This window comes from Dermochelys coriacea, chromosome 1 (assembly GCF_009764565.3).
Source record: "Dermochelys coriacea isolate rDerCor1 chromosome 1, rDerCor1.pri.v4, whole genome shotgun sequence".
Lineage (NCBI taxonomy): Eukaryota > Metazoa > Chordata > Testudines > Dermochelyidae > Dermochelys > Dermochelys coriacea.
In genome coordinates, this window is record NC_050068.2 from 291,098,402 (window position 1) to 291,119,134 (window position 20,733).

General features: G+C 41.7%; 1 protein-coding gene and 1 long non-coding RNA gene across 3 annotated transcripts in view; one reads left to right on the forward strand and one right to left on the reverse strand.

Moving 5' to 3' along the window:
• Nucleotides 1–20,733, reverse strand: part of RASSF3 (Ras association domain family member 3) — a 157,955-nt gene that overhangs the window by 57,550 nt on the left and 79,672 nt on the right. Inside the window, exon 1 of one of the 2 annotated variants that reach the window (XM_038382220.2) lies at nt 18,524–18,968. The exons of the other annotated variant lie outside the window; for it this stretch is intronic. Coding sequence (XP_038238148.1) covers nt 18,524–18,631 — 108 coding nt within the window. The 5' untranslated portion in view covers nt 18,632–18,968. Of the gene's footprint in view, nt 1–18,523; nt 18,969–20,733 lie in introns of those variants that run through there. 2 annotated transcript variants of the gene reach the window in all.
• Nucleotides 3,568–18,647, forward strand: LOC122456126. Its single transcript, XR_006274808.1, has 3 exons — nt 3,568–3,581; nt 16,315–16,320; nt 18,511–18,647. It is a non-coding gene; the product is annotated as an uncharacterized LOC122456126 (long non-coding RNA).

Sequence of the window (20,733 nt, forward strand, 5' to 3'; positions counted from 1 at the left end):
CATGTTTCCCCATCTTGAGATAAGACTTGTATCACGTGAGCTTGTAACTGCATCAAAAGCAGCTGCCAACTTAGGCAGAATATATCAACCCTACACTTAACACAAAACACCAGCCACCAAATTCCTCTGATATTCCTACTGTAAAATACTGCATAATTCAATGGACTAGATAGATGTGTGCTGAAAACAGAAGAAGCTACTAAAAAGATGCTAACAAAGGCATTTCATAATCTTCATTCCACCAGAACACTTTATATCATAGTTAGCCCTCTAATGTTTATTTTAAGACATGGCATGCTTCTTTCTATGCTTGTGAGCAGCAATGGAACAACATCATCATCTGACATCTGACGAACTAAAACTCCTCTTCCAATAATTTAATTAAAGCTCTTACATAAACCTGTCATAGTTGTAGAAGTGGCAGAACAATTTGCAAGATGGCACACGGAGAGATGATGTAAGTGCTTTCCTAGAACTCAACTCAATAGATGCTGCAGTGTGGAACAGGAGAATTTTATGCTCACTTTTTGCAATTAAGTCATGCAGTAATAGCAGTTAAGAAGAAACCAAATGTTTTCCCATGGGAACAAGCCAGCACAAAGCACTGCCAACAGATTTCACCGCTATTGAACATTATTATAAACAGCTCACAAATTCACCCATTGATTTTGGAGAAAGCTATCCAGGAAGTATTGTGACAAAACACAGGACTAATATCTTATGATTCTTATGTGTTTTTGGAATGAAAGTATTCACAGGCAGTATTGTATTACCAGATCTGCCATGTGGTCAATTGGATCTCTTACAGCTGGGCTGTAATGGAGTTTCCAAACGGTAACAGTTTCATAGTCAAGCTCTTTCTAGCTCACATTTTTGAGAGGCTGAGAATCAATAACTTTCTCTCAGTATTTATAATATGTCCATCATTTTGTCTATGTTGCTCTTAATGCACATTTTATCATGGCTTATTGGTTTATTAAGCTCTAGGGAAATTCCTTGTAGAGTATGCTGCATTAGCAGCTACCTGAGTCATGTCACATCTAATTACTATCTACATACAAGTATTGTTTTCCCCAAATATTTAACCATTTGTCCAGATGATCTTTTGCATCTTGTGACCAAGCTCAAGAGTGTGCTAGCCCAGTCTGGGAGCCAGTTTGCCTAGATTTAAAATACCACTGAACAACCATCATATTAAATAAAAAAATACCTTTAAATATATTAGCTGTCTGAATTTAAGTCACAAGAGCCAGAGAATTCAGAATTAAGACAAATAAGTCCAGGCTGAGGTCCTAGACCCATATCTAACTCATGCCACCATAGCAAAATCAAATGCACAATGCCATGAACTAGCACGGGAGCATTCACACTGTGTTTTTACCTTTGATAACATTCTTTACTGAGATTGGTCTGTAGAACAATGCTGTAGTTACAGCCTCATAAAACTATGGATACTGTAATAATAAACTATTTTTCCACTTTCTTTACTTCTTTATATTTGAATTAGGACCTGAACATTAGGTAGTTTTAACTCCCACAGACCTTTATTTATTTATTTTTAATGGTAAAATACCTCTTACATAATAATGGATGAAAGAACGTTCAGCCAATCAGATCACACGATTGGCTGAACAGCCTAATACCGTTTTTCAAATTTTATAAAAACAAATTTCCCAGACTGAGAACATGTCAGACAAGTTAAAGCCCAGAGCAAATCTTTACAGCAGAGATAGAGAATCTTTAAAGAAGGTGTTTATAACAGAATTGCAGATAAACCTGACATATAGTAGCGCAAACTGGGCTCAGACTGAAATCAGAAGTGGATAGTGATTTTGTTCCCACACCTTAATGAGTATATCAGAGGTTCTCCGTCCTGCATCTCAAAAACAGAGGCCTTGAGAAAGGAGCAGACAGTAGAGAGAAACAGCACACTGCATCATGTCACTTGTGGAGCCTCTGTCGGGTACCAACATGAGATAAACACAACGTAAAGAGCAAAAAAAGGAATCTAAGAAGGACACGACCATTAAATAGAACCTGAGTTTAAATGAGGACAGCAGAATAATGTAATGACGAAATACTGTATTTAGCTCAGACAGTTGTCCTTCGAGCACTTACTGGTGCTTTAAGAGCTGGCTAGATATATGGTACTAGCGCTTCAAGGTTCTGGCTACTAAATTGCACCGAAAGACAGCTAAAAATATATTAATGCAACAAATCTTTCCTCGTGTTACTTTTCCATGTAAGCAATTGCCGTACATGCAAATGCAATCATGAATGGGTGGAATGCCAATGATAAATGGGAAGAATAGGTTACAGCTGAGAAACCTTTCATTTAAAAAAAAAAAAAAAAAAAGGCCTTATGTTCTGCTTCACAAATCACATGGCAAAAGGATAAATTCTGTGAAGTACAATACATGGGGCCCTGATTACTTGCAGTGTAAGATTAGTTGTACTGATAACGCCCCCTACGACTGAACTCCTGGAATATTTCCAGTGCCAATAACTGCGTATAGGGATTGGATGCTGTAGTTGCTGCAAGTGTAGAACTCTCCTCCTTTTGTACTGTGTGTACACAACACCTAGCAGAATAGGGTCCTGGCCCGTGACTCAGCTCGTAGGCACTACAGTAACACAAATAATAAATGGTAAGAACTTCCCTTTTTAAGTCAGTCATTGTAGCAAGAGGGCTGTAGTCCCCTTTTCTTCCTTTTTTCAGTCTGCCTTTCTTAAGGTAGTAAAGAGACTTCAGTCACAAACTCCCTCCCAGTCTCCAGAGCGAACCTTACTGGGCCCCTCATGTAATCCTGCCATTTTGTTCTCAAGGGCTGACTCAATGTCCTATTGGCCACTTTGAAACAAGGATCCTGTTACAGAATATACCTTGGTCCTCACACCCTACACACTATTGTAATGTCTGCACAAGGTATGCCTTGTGAAGTATCATTTAAATACTCAACTTGCTGAGCAATAATATGATGGCAAAATGCACATAGCAACATTATATGTAAAGTTATGAACATAAGGTGAAATCTTGACTGAAGTATGTTCCCCCCACATTTATTTGGGTATGGCTAAACTAGTTCCTCAGAGACAAAGAGCAAACTGATGCCTCAGCTAGGCGTCAACAAGGCTGATGCACCATTACCTGCTAAATAGCCATTCTTTGGCAAGGAAGTGGGCAGGGACAAAAATCTACATCTTAGCAAAGAAAAACAGTAGGGAGTTTCCTTTCTTCATCAGACTGCCTGTCATTTTGCTGCCAGCTGGAAATAATTCTCAAAAGGGGGAACAGGACTATAAAAAGAAGGGGCAGATACCCTCAGACACCCTCCTCTCTCCCTGTCTACATTTGGCAATACACCTAAGATGATACAGGAACTGTGGGGTGGGGGGGGAAGGTGGTCCTGACCTGTGAGACTGGTCAGTAATCTGCTGGAGCATGTGGTGAAAAACTTTCTTTGAATCTAATATAGTTTGTTAAGTTAGGCACTAGTCAATGTTTTATCTTTATTTTTCTTGTAATCATTTCTGACTTTGATGCCTCATTACTTATATTCACTTAAAATCTCTTTCTCTCTGTAGTTAATAAACTTGTTTTACTGTTTTATCTAATCCAGTGCATTCAGGTTGAAGTGTCTGGGTTTAAAATAATAAACTGGCAGATTATTCCCTTAAATGAATAATGGACTTAATGTGTACTGTTCTGGGCAGTAGAGCACATAAATTTCCAGGAGAAGATCCAAGACTGGGGTGGGGAGGGGTGGTGGGGTCACTGTGCAGTATAACCAAGGCTGGTGAGAGCCAACGTGTGGCTGGCTGGAGCATACACAGACATATCTGAGAGTGACTTACAAACTGGAGGCTCTTGTGAGCAGTCCAGGTTGGAGGCTATAGCACCAAGGCAATGTAAAGGGCACCCCAGGTTACAATGTAGGGGTGACACAGCCCACAACTAGTCTGGATTGTGATCCAGCATGTCACACCCTCTCACACACTCCAAAAATATAGAGTGCAACCCCTTTTTAACCTCTATTTCAATTGAGGGCACCCTCTGTGGCTGGTATATATCCAAGATGGACTCTGCCATTCCCCATACTTTTTCTTCCTGTTCCTAATTTACCAGGTCAATAAGGGACCTGTTACAAGTTAACTCTACTCCTGCTGCTAACCAGGGTTGCAATCAAATTAATCACCTGCTTCAGAAATGGTAAAAGTCAGCAAGCATCCACATATTCTTATTTATGTGCACAAAAATTCAATATAAAATCCCATTGTCATCAATGGCCCAAGTAACATCTATTTCAAGTAAGTCTTGCATCAACACTTATACTAAGTCACTCTATAATATTATACCACGCACGATCCCATTCACTGCAATCACAGTTAATGACGCAACACAGGTCACGTAATACAAACCATATTTTTACTCTTATATTGCACCGCAGAATACATAGGTCGCATGATCATGTCATGTTGAAATCATTAACACAGCCACTTACTATTAATTTACATAGAATTTGCCAGATATGCCACAAAGAATTTGAAGGTTGATGTTTGCAATTAGATGGGATTAGTTCAACAAAGTAGACAGCTTTCCATTTTCTTAACTTCTTTATATGTGAGTATATGAAAGTAATAAATAATTCCACCAAGTCTGTATGGGTTTTAGATAAATTTTGCTCTCTGATTAACATCATCATTCAGAATATAGTTAAGCAGTATGAAAAATACTACAGTTTTCCTTGAAATGTTTTTTTAAAGTGGTGAGCTGTATAGTCCAGTGCACGTGTTACAAAAAAAGGTAATAAGAGGATATGCGCAGTAATAAAGGTTACTACCTAACAACTTGGTACGAATATTGCAAAGATAGCTTAACATAACATAAGAAGCTTAAAGCCCCCACTTTTTCCACTAAAAACAAAAAACTAAATCCTGAAGTTTTTAACTCGATGCCTAATCCTGTTGCCATGTAAGTCTATGGCCAATTTATCATTAACTCACATGGGAGCAGGATCTGGTCATCAGTTTTCACTAGCACTTTAGTAGAGTCAATCCACCAAGGAGGTGGGCTGGATTTTGCCCTAGGATTTTGCCCTATATTTGGAGTGACATGGCCACTAAAATACCCCAATGAGGGTCATGGCTTAAGAACCTAGATGGCAAGGGGAGAGTGTACACACACACAGAAATACAGTACAGATCAATACAAAGTCTTAATAAACAGGAGTAACACCAGTCGTTGTGGGCAACAGAGAGTAATTATTAGTACTGTATTGAAACAAGCACTAAATAAAAAAAAATTAGTCACGAAAATTCAGACAAAAATGAAAAAACAAATCATTTTCATATAAAATTTCCACAGAATATATTTGACTTTTTCCTTTTTTGTGACAAAGTGTCAACAACTCTGAGTTTTTGAATGAAAACCAAGAATTTCTATTTGGAATTGCTGCCACAGTGCCTCATGCCCCCATTCTCCTGTATGGGCTGAGCTCCTTGGCCAGACTACATCTCTCATGACGCACCATCATCTCCCTGCTTGCTGTTCCATCATGGGAGATGTAGTCCAGGTGGGGACTCTGACCCATAAAATAGAATAAGGGCACGAGTCACCCAAACCACAACTCTCATGAGGTACCACAGCGCTATTTCTGAATACAAATTTTTTGATTTACAGACAAAATTGTTTATTTTCATGTTTGCCTGTTTTTGTTTTTTAAAAGTCAAAATTTTCTCTGGAAAGCAGAATTTTTTTTTGAGAAGTTTCATTTTGGTGAAAGCCTGATTTCCTGTTGGGAAAGAGTTTCAATAGAAAATTTTCAGCCAGCACTACTTAAAACTTAGTAACTAATGAGGAGGACCAAAAAACAAAAACAAACACAAACAAAAAAAAAACCCCACAGAAAAATATTACGGAAAAGCAGTTATTACACATGCTCTGTACCTCATATAAAAGCATACATCCAATTGGTTTTAGAACATTTACTTTTATTGTTATACACCTTTTTGAAGAGGAATTACTTCATTTTAAGAAAGGCTAATGTCTTACCAAATGTCATTTTCAACAGTTACACACCGTGGAATTTTCAAAGCTGTCTAGGAAAGAGGGGAAAAGAGAACAAGACCAGTCCTTGAAATCCTCAGACTTCCCCCCCCCAACTTTAAGTTCAAAATGGCCAAATTACTTTTTCAGAAAATTTTGATCAAACTACACCAAGCCTAACAATGTCCGTTAATAAAACCCCAATAAAAATGAAACAGATGACATGCTAACACACCGGAAGTACATCAACTCTATTGTAAGTGCAACCTTGAAGCAAAGGGCAATGAACTTGATTTAAAAAACAAAAATAACCCCCCCACACACACACGGTAACTGTAAAATACTCCCACATGGGTGGGGATATTTTACACTTGCCATTTCTTCTGAACTAGACATGGAGGAACTGTTATTGCTTTTACTCTGGTTGCAGCAAACTGTTTATATGCAGATTCCTCCCAGATTCCTCTCCTACACATTATGTGAGGTTTGCTACAAAAAGCACATGACTGTTTAACTTATCCAAATACAAGGTTGTACAGGACACGCGCTCTTCAAAACTGTCTGCTGCATTTTGTCAACCTTACAGAAAAGCAGTTCTCGGCTCTTCCCAGGGGGAAAAAAAGAAAATACATGGGATGTCACTTGTCCCAAAGCAACTAAAACCTACCACGTGGTAGGAAATTTGTGTGTGCATCTATATGTATGTGTGCCTCTTGACAACGTTGCAATAACTACAACAGCAACAGAACAGTGCTTTGCTGAATTTAGGCCTGCCTGAGTGAAGTATGTGTTTAACTTGAAGCATGTGCTTATAGTTCCATTCAAGCAACTGGACTTAAGCAAGGGCTTATGCTCTTTGCTGAACTGGAGGTTTAAAGGAGGAAAATTATAGCTACATGGATATTGCTCTGCAAATGCTCTTATTTCAAATTTGCTGCACAAATTCTACCATTTTTACCCTCAAATAGAAATTGAGCATATAAAATGAGGGACAAATTCTGCCCTTATTTACACGCTATGCAACCCCACTGATGTCATTCCAGATTTACTTTGCTATATATGAAAGTAGAATTTAGTCCAGATTCTTGGATGTAAGGCAAGGGGATTTGTCCACCTCAATTATATCTTTATGACACTTAAATTGCTTAGATTGGTTCCTAAGGATATTGCTACAAGTCTATGCTGCATTACACATCTATTGCCTCACTTCAAATCCTCTTCTAATAGGTTTACCCAGAACTGTTAATCCATACCAGTGTTAATGGTTTTTGAATATTGTGACAAGATACTTTTCCAAGTAGTATCCATTTCAACTTTTCTTTTCTCATATTACACGCGCGCACACACACACACACACACACACAGAATATTGTGTGCATCTCTGTGTGTGTGTCAAACTCCAGCCATCAGTGAGCATTTGCATCTCTTCCTATCTCTGGCTGCCCCAATACTGTTTATACAAAGAGGTGTACAGCAGAAGAGAAGATTAGGAGGACAGGGTTCCCCTCTTCCCCATTAAGCCAGTTATTAGTGGTTACTATTTATCTTGTTTTCACTAATTGAGATGTCCCTGTGGCCTATACATTCTGTCTGTAGTAGGTGCACTCAGAGGGACACACCTAACACTCCTATTGATGGCTGGACACTTGGAGTCTTTTAGACTAGAAAACAAAGTCCAGAGGACAATTCTGAACTTTAGCCATATGTTACCACCTGGCAAATTATAGTGGAAGACTGAAATCTGTATGTCTAACCATACAGATATACTGTACACTTCTGACAACTTATGAACTCTTCAGCACAATAAGTCTAGTTACTGTACTTCAACATTTAGATCTATTAAATCAAAGGTCTTCTGCAACTGAACAAGATGCGTCAGTGCTACACGACTATCACCAGCCTGAAATTTCTAACAAATCCTACAGCACATGAGTGAGGCTCTGCAAGGGTTTGCTCAAGCAGATCAGATTTCAGGAGAAGGGCCCACGTGTATTGATATGGTAGAAGGAAAACAAAGCATAGTCACCCCGTTTGCACGCTATCCTTTCTCCATGCCCTGTTCTTCTATCTACAATGTCACTGCACGTAAGCCAGGACAAGTTTAATTTGATTTGCTGAGTGTAACAGCACAGGTTAGATGTTCGAGTAACTCAAACCACCTTAGGGACGTTACATTCATCTCCTACCAGCAAGCAAAATATTTAGGACACAAGTTAGGAACTTCTACCTCATTTCTGGAATTCAGATATTGACATGAGATAAGCCCCAAAAATACAATCCCATGAATATCAGACCCCAACTGTGATCATGCTCAGTTTACAGTAAGCCACTTGCAATAATTCTGCTATGTACAAAAGAAGAACGCCTAATGTACATGTTAAGACATTTTGATTGAAAAGTACTCTGTGGGCTTCTGAGATTGTTACAAATGTATGGGTGGGTAAAGATTTAATGCTAAAATCAACCTTGCTCTAAGACTAGGGCCAGCTGTAGGATTTTTGCAGCCACAAGCAAAAAAACGTTTGGCCGCCCCTGCTTTTTTTCGTGCTCCCCCACCCTCGGCTCCTCCCCAACTCTGCCCCTTCCCCAAATCCCCGGCCCCACCTCCTCCCCCTCCCATGGCTGCATTCCCCTCCCATTGCTTCCTGCGGCTCCCCCCGGCACCGCAACCTCCCGCCCCAACTCACCTCCGCTCTGCCTGCTCTCCTAAACACACCGCCACTCCACTTCTCCCCCTCCTTCTCAGGCGAGGGAGAGGAAGCGCGTTCAGGGGAGCAGGCAAAGCGGAGGTGAGCGAGGGTGGACACTGCAGGAAGTAATGGGGGGGTAGAGGAACTGCTCCCCTCCCCAGCTCACCTCTGCCTCCCCCGAGCACGCCGCCTGTTTCGCATGCGACAAGCCTGCGAGGGAGGGGTTGGAGAAGCGGAGCGGCAGCAGCATACTCAGGGGAACAGGCAGAAGCGAGCTGGGGCACATTTCTAGGGGCAGCATGGCTGGCACCGGAATGCCGCCCCAAGCACCTGCTTGTTCTGCTGGTCCTGTCTAAGGCAAGCAACATGCACCCTAACGCCACGCCAGTCTGCCCAATGACAGTAACAAAAAAAGATACAAACATGAACCTCAAGAAGGTTTGCTCCATTAATGATGTTGGCAGCCAGTGTCAATTTTCACCTATATGTATAAAAAAAGCTCTCAGACCTTTTAGCATCTCCTTTTCCAGCATAGGTATAGAGAGAAAGTAAGTGGATGGAGTGCACTGTCTCCTCTTGGCTAAAACAAGAGCAGTATGGACAGCAACTGATTTTTATCCAGGGTTTTATACTATGTTCATCACTATAGAGTTAAAAGGTCTCTCTTGATTTTCAGTTTTTTTAGCTGTAAGAAAGAATGTTTATGGCATAATACCCACTGACTGCCAAAGGAATTATAAAGAGAATAAGCCACATTACTGGATATTTTTAGTTTTACTTTTAATAAACTTCATGACTGCTTGTCAAAAAAGTCTAACCTTTCTGGGTAAAAAGAAAATTTAAAAATAGAATCCTCATTTGTTCTAATAATCAGGGGAGATGTTTTCTCCACTGAATGTTACTGAGAGGAAACTCCATGGGATTCTGTAGAAAGGGTCACAATGACCAACTGATGTGAAATTCAGACTAATTGTGGACATTAAGGTATAAAGCCAGCATCAGATTCATAATGTAGACAATGCAGAGGAAGAAACCACAATTTAATTCTTGGGAAGGTCCTGTACCTGTAAAAGGAAAAGGGAGGAAGGGAACCAAGATCTAGAATGGAGAAGTGAGACAAGAAAGATTAAGACAGGACTTAGGGAATGAGGATTCGCGGGGGAGGAATATCTGAGACTGACAGAAAGAAATGGGAAACACCCACGGGCACACTTCACAAGGCCCTATGAAGTGGGTGAAAAGTGCAATGAGAAAACCTTCAAAATGTCAAGCAAGTTGTAACCAAATGCATGGCTGTCTGCATGAGCATGGAGAAAGCCTGAAACAATATGAACTGTCCCAGGCATTTCAATGTAGTGCTAAATTGGATTCCAGTGAGGATACTTTAAATGCCAGGACACTTAACTATTTCCCCAGTTATCAAAGCCTGTAAGAAAAGCGAGGAAGTCTAATGAAGATCTACATCAGCATTTCCCAAAATGGGGGAATGCACAGGACTAGCTGGGAAGGTATGGAAAGATGTATAAATGAAGATCTGTAGGCCTCTAACACCACCCGATAGGTCTGCAGACATGATTGTGGTTTCCTGAAGAAGGGGCTCAACTTTCAAAAGTTTGAGAAACATTGCACAGGGAATGGAAGATCCACACAGACAAGATCATATAAAGCTACAAGACCTGATATTGCAGAGACTTACACGCCTGAATAACTTCACATACGAATAGTCTCAATGGCTGGACCCAACTTTCTACAGTTCTTCCCATTTCATCTAGAAAACGTATAACAATGATACAAGGAGCTACAGTAGTCCAGGCCCTCCTGGATATTTACGTAGTCTAGTCTCTCCACAGTTCCTCCTGTCTCTGTGTTACTGATACCACAGACGATATGAGAAAGCACAGAAAAAAGTACCGTAATATCCCCTTCATGGGCCACAATGTGGCACAAAACAAACTGCATTTTGAGTACCCTCCCCTAACCATGAAAATGTATTTTCTTCCCAGTTTAATTTCCCTTTTGATAAGAGGACTGATTTAATTTGAAAATTAAAATTAAGGAAATTAGTTAGGGAAGTGGATTGAACTGAAGAACTTATGGATCTAAAGGTAGAGGAGGCCTGGGATTACTTTAAATCAAAGCTGCAGAAGCTATCGGAAGCCTGTATCCCAAGAAAGGGGAAAAAATTCATAGGAAGGAGTTGTAGAACAAGCTGGATGAGCAAGCATCTTAGAGAGGTGATTAAGAAGCAGCAGAAAGCATACAGGGAGTGGAAGATGGGAGGGATCAGCAAGGAAAGCTACCTAATTGAGGTCAGAACATGTAGGGATAAAGTGAGACAGGCTAAAAGTCGAGTAGAGTTGGACCTTGCAAAGGGAATTAAAACCAATAGTAAAAGGTTCTATAGCCATATAAATAAGAAGAAAACTAAGAAGGAAGAAGTGGGGCCGCTTAACACTGAGGATGGAGTGGAGGTTAAAGATAATCTAGGCATGGCCCAATATCGAAACAAATACTTTGCCTCAGTCTTTAATAAGGCTAAAGAGGATCTTAGGGATAATGGTAGCATGACAAATGGGAATGAGGATATGGAAGTAGATATTACCATCTCTGAGGTAGAAGCGAAACTCAAACAGCTTAATGGGACTAAATCGGGGGGCCCAGATAATCTTCATCCAAGAATATTAAAGAAATTGGCACCTGAAATTGTAAGCCCGTTAGCAAGAATTTTTAATGAATCTGTAAACTCAGGAGTAGTACCGAATGATTGGAGAATTGCTAATATAGTTCCTATTTTTAAGAAAGGAAAAAAAAAGTGATCCAGGTAACTACAGGCCAGTTAGTTTGACATCTGTAGTATGCAAGGTCCTGGAAAAAATTTTGAAGGAGAAATTAGTTAAGGACATTGAAGTCAATGGTAAATGGGACAAAATACAACATGGTTTTACAAAAGGTAGATCGTGCCAAACCAACCTAATCTCCTTTTTTGAAAAAGTAACAGATTTTTTAGATAAAGGAAATGCAGTGGATCTCATTTACCTAGATTTCAGTAAGGCATTTGATACCGTGCCACATGGGGAATTATTAGTTAAATTGGAGAAGATGGGGATCAATATGAACATCAAAAGGTGGATAAGGAATTGGTTAAAGGGGAGACTGCAACGGGTCCTACTGAAAGGCAAACTGTCAGGTTGGAGGGAGGTTACCAGTGGAGTTCTTCAGGGATCGGTTTTGGGACCAATCTTATTTAATTTTTTTATTCCTGACCTTGGCACAAAAAGTAGGAGTGTGCTAATAAAGTTTGCAGATGATACAAAGCTGGGAGGTATTGCCAATCCGGAGAAGGATCAGGATATTATACAGGAGGATCTGGATGACCTTGTAAACTGGAGTATTAGTAATAGGATGAAATTTAATAGTGAGAAGTGTAAGGTTATGCATTTAGGGATTAATAACAAGAATTTTAGTTATAAGTTGGGGACGCACCAATTAGAAGTAACGGAAGAGGAGAAGGACCTTGGAGTATTGATTGATCATAGGATGACTATGAGCTGCCAATGTGATATGGCTGTGAAAAAAGCTAATGCGGTTTTGGGATGCATCAGGAGAGGCATTTCCAGTAGGGATAAGGAGGTTTTAGTACCATTATACAAGGCACTGGTGAGACCTCACCTAGAATACTGTGTGCAGTTCTGGTCTCCCATGTTTAAAAAGGATGAATTCAAACTGGAGCAGGTACAGAGAAGGGCTAGGATGATCCGAGGAATGGAAAACTTGTCTTATGAAAGGAGACTTAAGGAGTTGGCTTGTTTAGCCTAACTAAAAGAAGGTTGAGGGGAGATATGATTGCTCTCTATAAATATATCAGAGGGATAAATACAGGAGAGGGAGAGGAATTATTTCAGCTCAGCACCAATGTGGACATGAGAACAAATGGGTATAAACTGGCCACCAGGAAGTTTAGACTTGAAATCAGACGAAGGTTTTTAACCATCAGAGGAGTGAAGTTTTGGAATAGCCTTCCAAGGGAAGCAGTGGGGGCAAAAGATCTATCTGGTTTTAAGATTCTACTCGATAAGTTTATGGAGGAGATGGTATGATGGGAAAATGGGATTTTGGTAAGTAATTGATCTTTAAATATTCAGGGTAAATAGGATTAATCCCCTGAGATGGGATATTAGATGGATGGGATCTGAGTTACCCAGGAAAGAATTTTCTGTAGTATCTGGCTGGTGAATCTTGCCCATATGCTCAGGGTTTAGCTGATTGCCGTATTTGGGGTCGTGAAGGAATTTTCCTCCTGGGCAGATTGGAGAGGCCCTGGAGGTTTTTCACCTTCCTCTGTAGCATGGGGCATGGGTGACTTGAGGGAGGCTTCTCTGCTCCTTGAAGTCTTTAAACCATGATTTAAGGACTTCAATAGCTCAAACAGAAAAGGAGGACTTGTGGCACCTTAGAGACTAACAAATTTATTAGAGCATAAGCTTTCGTGAGCTACAGCTCACTTCATCGGATGCAACTGTAAGCTTATGCTCTAATAAATTTGTTAGTCTCTAAGGTGCCACAAGTCCTCCTTTTCTTTTTGCGAATACAGACTAACACGGCTGCTACTCTGAAACCTGTGAATAGCTCAAACATAGGTGAGGTTTTTCATAGGAGTGGGTGGGTGAGATTCTGTGGCCTGCGCTGTGCAGGAGGTCGGACTAGATGATCAGAATGGTCCCTTCTGACCTTAGTATCTATGAATCTATGAAAAATTGAGATAATTAGTTTGACTATTAAATACCTTACTTTACTTAGAAATCTTGTTAAAGCTACTGTGTTTGCATAACCATCCCTTGGAAGCTTAGTAGTGATTTCATTTTACTTTATATCAAAATTTTGTGTTCTTCCAGCATGCAGTTTTACAAGTGGTAGGCTGATGGAATTTGGAAAAGGTATTTATTCTAAAAGAAAAGCATTAAAGCTTTTGTTTTGGGAAGGAAAAAAAAGCCATATACGTGAATAATGATATGGACATGGTATTCAAGTTGGGATCTATCACCTCCAAGAGTGGCCCTTGAATTGCATTGCATCATATAGTAGGACCATTAATTGCAATCTATACTACATGAAAGGGAAAATGCTTCTTATTTATAGAGTACCCACCGCACAATAGGCACTTGACAGACAGCTATGAAGACAAGATTCCTGCCCTGAAGAGACAGTGTCAAACTCAGCGACAGCAATGTGATACAACAAATAGGGTTTCATCTCACATTATTTTAATTTCAATAGTTCCATTTAGATTTTTTTTAAGGTGGGAAAAGGAAAAAAAAAAAAGCGACATAATAACCTGTTACCTTGTTTTTAAATAACTCCACTGAAGACATTGCACTTTATAAAGATATAAAGAGAGGCCATTATGAGATTTTTAAACTTCTAACCCAGAAGTGGTTTCATTTAATTCCTCTTGTTATGGTGGGCAGCCCATTAACTGCAGGACAAAAATTCAATAGTCCACTAATTACACAGATTAACTGATCTTTGCTTCCAATTCCTTTCTCCCTGCCCCCTTAGCAACTTAAACATGACCTAAAGATCCAATGTGAGTGCTGATTTCTTTAGACAGTTAGACAAAAGAAGCCTGCAAGCCAGTACAACATGTCTCTCTGCATGCAAAGCTGTAAGCTAAAAGTTTTCACTCTTTCTTTTGGGTGGGTGTATGTGGAGAGGTGTGGAGGTGTAAAACAAAGTAAAGATGGAGCACTTAAATTGGTTACATTTAAATATGAGTACTACTGGTTAGTTTTATGCGGCGGGGTGGAGGGAGGAAAAAGAACTGCAAAATTACAGTGTGTGCATTTGAAAAGAGACACAGGAACAGCAACTAGTAGCTGCCCCCTAGCTATCAGGGGATTTACCATGCATTTTTGATTAAGCCTCAAACCCAAACCAAAGTAACATCCTCATATATAGACAAAGAGCCTTATTATGACAGCTTCCCTTCCAGGGAAAAGAATCTTTCAGTAGTCATATGACCATTGAAATCTATGTTTGGTTAAACAAAAAAGGAGGACCAATGCAACTGATAAGCATAAGCTTTGTGAGTAGAAATATTTAGCTGAGTATTTCTGGGACTGCAGAGTCAGAGATATAGCTGAATTCTATTTCAGGCTGCCCAATATCAAAGTCTCACTGTTTGTACTCTTTTCAGAGTAGCAGCCGTGTTAGTCTGTATTCGCAAAAAGAAAAGGAGTACTTGTGGCACCTTAGAGACTAACAAATTTATTAGAGCATAAGTTTGACCAAATGCATCTGATGAAGTGAGCTGTAGCTCACGAAAGCTTATGCTCTAATAAATTTGTTAGTCTCTAAGGTGCCACAAGTACTCCTTTTCTTTTTGTTTGTACTCTGTGACAACGTGTTTTTGCACTATCAAGCATCATTACTGTATTAGACACTAGAAGTGCTACTAGGTGAAACATTTATTGCTGGTAAGAGCTTTAATGTTAGACACAAGGGCAAACACTGTCTAGCCTTACTCACGTGAATAGTCTTCAATGGGAAGATTCAAATGAGCAGAGTTTTGCCTGGGCATAGCTTGCAGGCACAAGGCCTACAACTGCTAACAAATTAGGAGAGAAAGATGAACAGTGGTAAGAAGGAATAGTAAGAAAGTGAAAAGGAATATAAACAAAAGGCAAGTCTACACTACAAAATTAAGTTGACCTAAGTTACATCGACATACAGCCAACGCAGTGATTAAATCGCTTTTGCATGTCCACACTCTGCTCCTCGTGTCGATGGTGCACACCTGCACCAGGAGTGCCTCCACTGATTTAATTGTTAGCGTGGGGCATTGTGGGATGGCTTTGGAAAAGCCACAACAGTTGATATAAGCAATGTAGTATCTACATTCAGACTGCATCGACTTAACTACATCGACTTAAGTGCTATGCCTCTCGTGGAGCTAGAGTTATTAAGTTGGTGCAGTGGGTGAATTACATTAGTGGGAGCTATATTTTAGTGTAGACACCTACAGAGTTAGGTCGATGTAAGCTGCCTTACATCAGCCTAACTCTGTAGTGGGTATAGCCCAGGCTTAAAAGTGAACATTCAAAAAAAAAAAAAAAAATGGATGGAAGCAGAGCTACCACTAAGAAAAGATACACAAAGAAACAATGGCTCATCAGTTTCCAAAGACAAGAACCATCTCTTTGTTAGTCTCTAAGGTGCCACAAGTACTCCTTTTCTTTTTGCATCTCTAGAAAAGCCAACTCAGGCTTCCGGAAGCAGAAATCCTAATGAGGGAGGGCTGAATCCCCTGATTAAAGACAATCAAAAAAAGAGGAACAAAGTTTACTATGGAATGCTTGATCTCTATTTTGCATCTTTGGTGGGACACTGCATCTACTGAACATTTTTTAATTGAATCCTGGTACTGGTAGAGGTGGGTTGCTGCTGCTTCATTTTCAAACCTCCAAACTTTCAGTATTTTGAACTCATAAGACTAGGGTACACCTAGTTAATGAAATATCTATTTGATAACACGCCAGTACTGACCCTTTAGCAGAAATTAAAAAAAAAAATCTGTTTCAGTTCTGAGTTTATCTTGTATTACTGAACAAGACACATTACATTTCTCATATCCTCTCTCCCCATCAAAAGTCTGAAATGGTCCTTATCTCAATTCAACTCATGCTTGCTGGGCTCAAAACAAATGAAAGTACAGAGCCACACTACAACTAAAAGGAAAGCTGGAAACAGAAAGCTGAGAGTATGATTACTCACTACCAGGAAAACGTGATTTTTATCTCAACACCTATGCTCCATAACTTTGTTTTCACACTGAAGAATTTTGAGTTGGATCTATCTAAGTTTTTATGAGATTTTCCATTAGGCTGGTATCTGGTTGCCCGTCACAAAAAGTAAAACACAAAAGTATCCAAAAAAAAAAAAATTTAAACTCCTAATTAAAATATTTGTTAAATTAAATTAATCATCAATCGAGTGTCAGTGTGCTCACTCTCGGTAGCACTCTTACTTCTAAACCAGACCAGAGAGCTCAAATCCCAGTTTCAACAAACATATCCAATGTCATACCTGTTGAGCACTATTAGGGATTGCGGCATTATTGAAACTTGTGTCCTTTCCCTACATGTATTGGATATTAAAGATTCCAAGACATTTCCCCAAGTGGAGTAAGGGAATGTTGGCCAGATCGTCTCTCAGTAAGCATTATTTCATATCCAGGCTGTGTGAATTATTGCGGAGTACTTAATGATGCCACGTTGCTATCCCAGCATCAGTATCTGAAGTGTCTGTAATGCACTTTGGGACATCTAAAGCATCGAAGTTAGTAAACAAAATCTATTTTTATTTCATTTCAATATATAAAAGAAAAAATCTGCCATACTGCCATTTATAGATCATGCCTCCAGCAGTTAACACTAAAGAAAACAAGTTGTCAAGTCACACCTTAGTCTAACAGATCAGATTAAAAAGAGAACTGCAACACATTTAATAAATTAACTGTTAAGATCCCAAGTCACTAAACAGAATGTGCATACTGTTTTAAAAAGAAAAGGAGTACTTGTGGCACCTTAGAGACTACTCTAAGGTGCCACAAGTACTCCTTTTCTTTTTGTGAATACAGACTAACACAGCTGCTACTCTGAAACCATACTGTTTTAAATTACTAATCACGGTTTATCTGTAACAGAATATTTGAAAACATTTCAGTATTTTATATCCATCTTAATCCAGAGGGGTAGAGGGTTTACTGGGAGGGAAGGGGTTGGGTTTGGAACCGTGCAGAGGAGGTGTCAGTGTTACCTCGAGAGATGAAAAAAGAAAAGGAGTACTTGGGGCACCTTAGAGACTAACAAATTTATTAGAGCATAAGCTTCCGATGAAGTGAGCTGTAGCTCACGAAAGCTTATGCTCTAATAAATTTGTTAGTCTCTAAGGTGCCCCAAGTACTCCTTTTCTTTTTGCGAATACAGACTAACACAGCTGCTACTCTGAAACTCGAGAGATGAGAATGTCTCATTACCACCTAAGGCGGAATAAGGAGACAGATGCTCCTGATCTGGGTGCCTGGAATATGTCACCCACTCTCGTCGGCTACCAGGCAATCCTGGAGCTGGGTTAAAGCCTATTCAGATTTATTTGAGCATAAGCTTTCCTGAGCTACAGCTCACTTCATCGGATACAGTGAGCTGTAGCTCACGAAAGCTTATGCTCAAATAAATGTATTAGTCTCTCAGGTGCCACAAGTCCTCCTTTTCTTTTTGCGAATACAGACTAACACGGCTGCTACTCTGAAACCTGTTCAGGTTTAGTGGCCGTTCCACTGCATCCATGCAACAGTTACTAACAGGGCAGCGGGTCGGACCCTAGCCCTGACCCGGGGCGATGCGGATCAGGCTGTGCATGCACTATCCCAGCTTTTACACGGAGGAGCTTATTCCACAGCTCCCCTAAAGAGCATTTTCTAAATCAGAGGGGTCCCAGTGAGGACCGAGGGCAAATAGTCCCTGTCCCCACAGGGGGAAGGAGCTCCGCTGGGGTGGAAAAGACAGCGGCAACTTCTGCTGCTGCCTCACAGCCGGGCCCGGGACACGTGGAGGCCTAAAATCAGGCAGCCGGGGGGGGGGGGGAGGGGGATCAGTGCCTGGCGAGCGGCTGGCCGGAGGCGGGCGGCAGCCTGGAGCGGGACGAGCCAGGGCACAGCCCGAGGATCTGGTCCCGACTCGGGCCAGCCCGGCAGCGCGGCGCTGCCCCGGCCCGGAGACGTTGCACTCACTTGCAGATCGGGCCTGGCTTTGGCCGGGGGCCTCCCGAAGAAGGAGGTGCGGGCGGTGAAGAACTCCTCGGACTCCTCCTCCTCCAGGCTGCTGTAGCCGCTGCTCATGCTGCTAGTCCAGGGCAGCGTCAGCGGCCGCCGCTGCTGTGGCAGGGGCCCGCAGGCGGAGACCCCCCTCCCTGCCGCCGCATGGGGGCCCGCTGCTCTCCCTCCCCTCCCGAGGCCTCCGGGGCGTGGGCGCAACAGCTGATGCGGCTGCCGCAGCCGGCACCCGCCTGCCCAGCCTCCCTGCAGCACAAGTTCACACGGGGCAGCGCAGCCCAAAGGGGAGCTCCGGCAGCGGCGCCGCCCTCGCCCCTGCCTCCTCCCCCGGCAGCAGGGAACTGGCCTGGCGGCCGGCAGCGCCCCCGCCTCGCAGGAGGGGGCGGGCGGTGCAATGCAAACAGCCCGGCGCCTCTCCCGGCTCACCTTGGGCTGCAGTCCCCGAGCAGCAGGTGAGCTGGGCGGAGGCACCGTCTCCTGCGGAGTCCGCCCTGAGCAGTTCGTTTCTCTGCAACTAACTCCACAGCCAGCCTTTGTTATGGACACCTGGCCGCCGGGGGTGAGAGCGGGAGCGGTAACGCGGAAGGAAGAAGCCAGCGCAGGGGGAGGGCCAGGGTGATGGCTCAAAACCCCTCACCTGCAGAGCGCTGATTCCTTACGCGGTGCCAATAAGCTGCCAGCCAGGCACTTGAGCGGGAAGAGCCAAGACAGACACCCTGCCCCTCTCGAAGAGCTGCTCTGCCTTCAAACTAGCACCAGGGCAACAAAAACCATTTTAACTCCCACCGCTTGTTAGTTCAGGCGAAGTCTGGGTGTGCGCACACTCTTCTTGGGAAACAGACGTGGCTTATGTTTCTGTCTCTCTGATAGCCAGGGACCAACAGGGTTACAACACAACTCAAACCCAAAGCCTCTGACTACCAGATGCTGCGGGACTGGATGATGGGATGGCTCCCTCGATTATAGCCCAGTTCTGTTTATTCCCTTTGAAGTATCTGGCATTGACCACTGTTCTTTTTGGGGATACAGATTTACACAGTTGCTATTCTGAAACCTGTCTAAAGCCAGCATATTGGGCTAGATAGGCCATTGGTCTGACACAGTATGGCCGTTCTTGTGTAGCTTGTCCGTTTTACTTCAATTTAATTTAAAGCAATTTTCCAATTTAAGCAAAATCAAACACTTATTCCCCAAGAAGAATGTCCACCCCCAGACTGACACTGTGGTAACAAAAGGTGTGAATTAAAACTGATTTAGCTATTTTGGGACAAGTCTGTGCATACATCAACGCTCAGATAAGGGGTAGGGTGTTTGTCTTCTCACATCTTTAAAGTGTCTAGCATGGTATTGGCACAATATAAATGTCAATTAACTTAGAGTTTTAGGATCTTTGCACCCAAACTGTCCATCCACACACATTCGTGGCTTCCTTCCCCATTACTGACTAGCCCTAGAGTATTCTACTCCAGGCTAGACTAGTCCTAAAGCAAGATGCACCTAAAGAACAGAGACCAGGAAACCCACAACCAACAAAGCAATTAGGTATAAGAATTAGTAACTGTCTTGCTGGGTCTACAACTTTTGTTTAGTAGTTTTTAAAAGTTCTCTCCTTAAAGGGATGATTAAGAGATAAAGGCCTTTGGAAGGAGTGATATTTAAGGACAAACCTAAAGGAGCGGATGAAGGGATGGCAATCAAGCTGGGAATTTCAACTAAAGCATTGGCAAAGGGGCGGAGGCAGGAGTGGGAGGCCCAAAGGGGGCAGTTATTTGTATGGCTTAGTTGCGGGCAAGAGTGAAAAAGAGATCGGTGCAGAGAAGTAGGATGATGGTTACTAGATTTTAAGTTTCCCATTTCCATCATTCTCCACTGTCTTTGCAAATGGCCTCGTCCATTTCATGTAGCTCTCAATTCTCTCCCCGCCCCCTAGCAGAGACATTTAAGTGGGACTGTTCTGCAGAAAACTCTGGAAAAGAAACAAGAGATCCCAGATTTTCCCCAAACTATCTCATATATTTGATCTTTTCAAATCCTTTTTTTTTTTTTTTAGGCATACAAGCCTCATACTTCAGAGCATGTAACTCCTCTAACTCCTGGAAGGAAATTTCTCTGGGGGTTGGTTGTCCCATAACTACCTGCTGCAGAGTTTCCTCACACCTTCTTCTGAA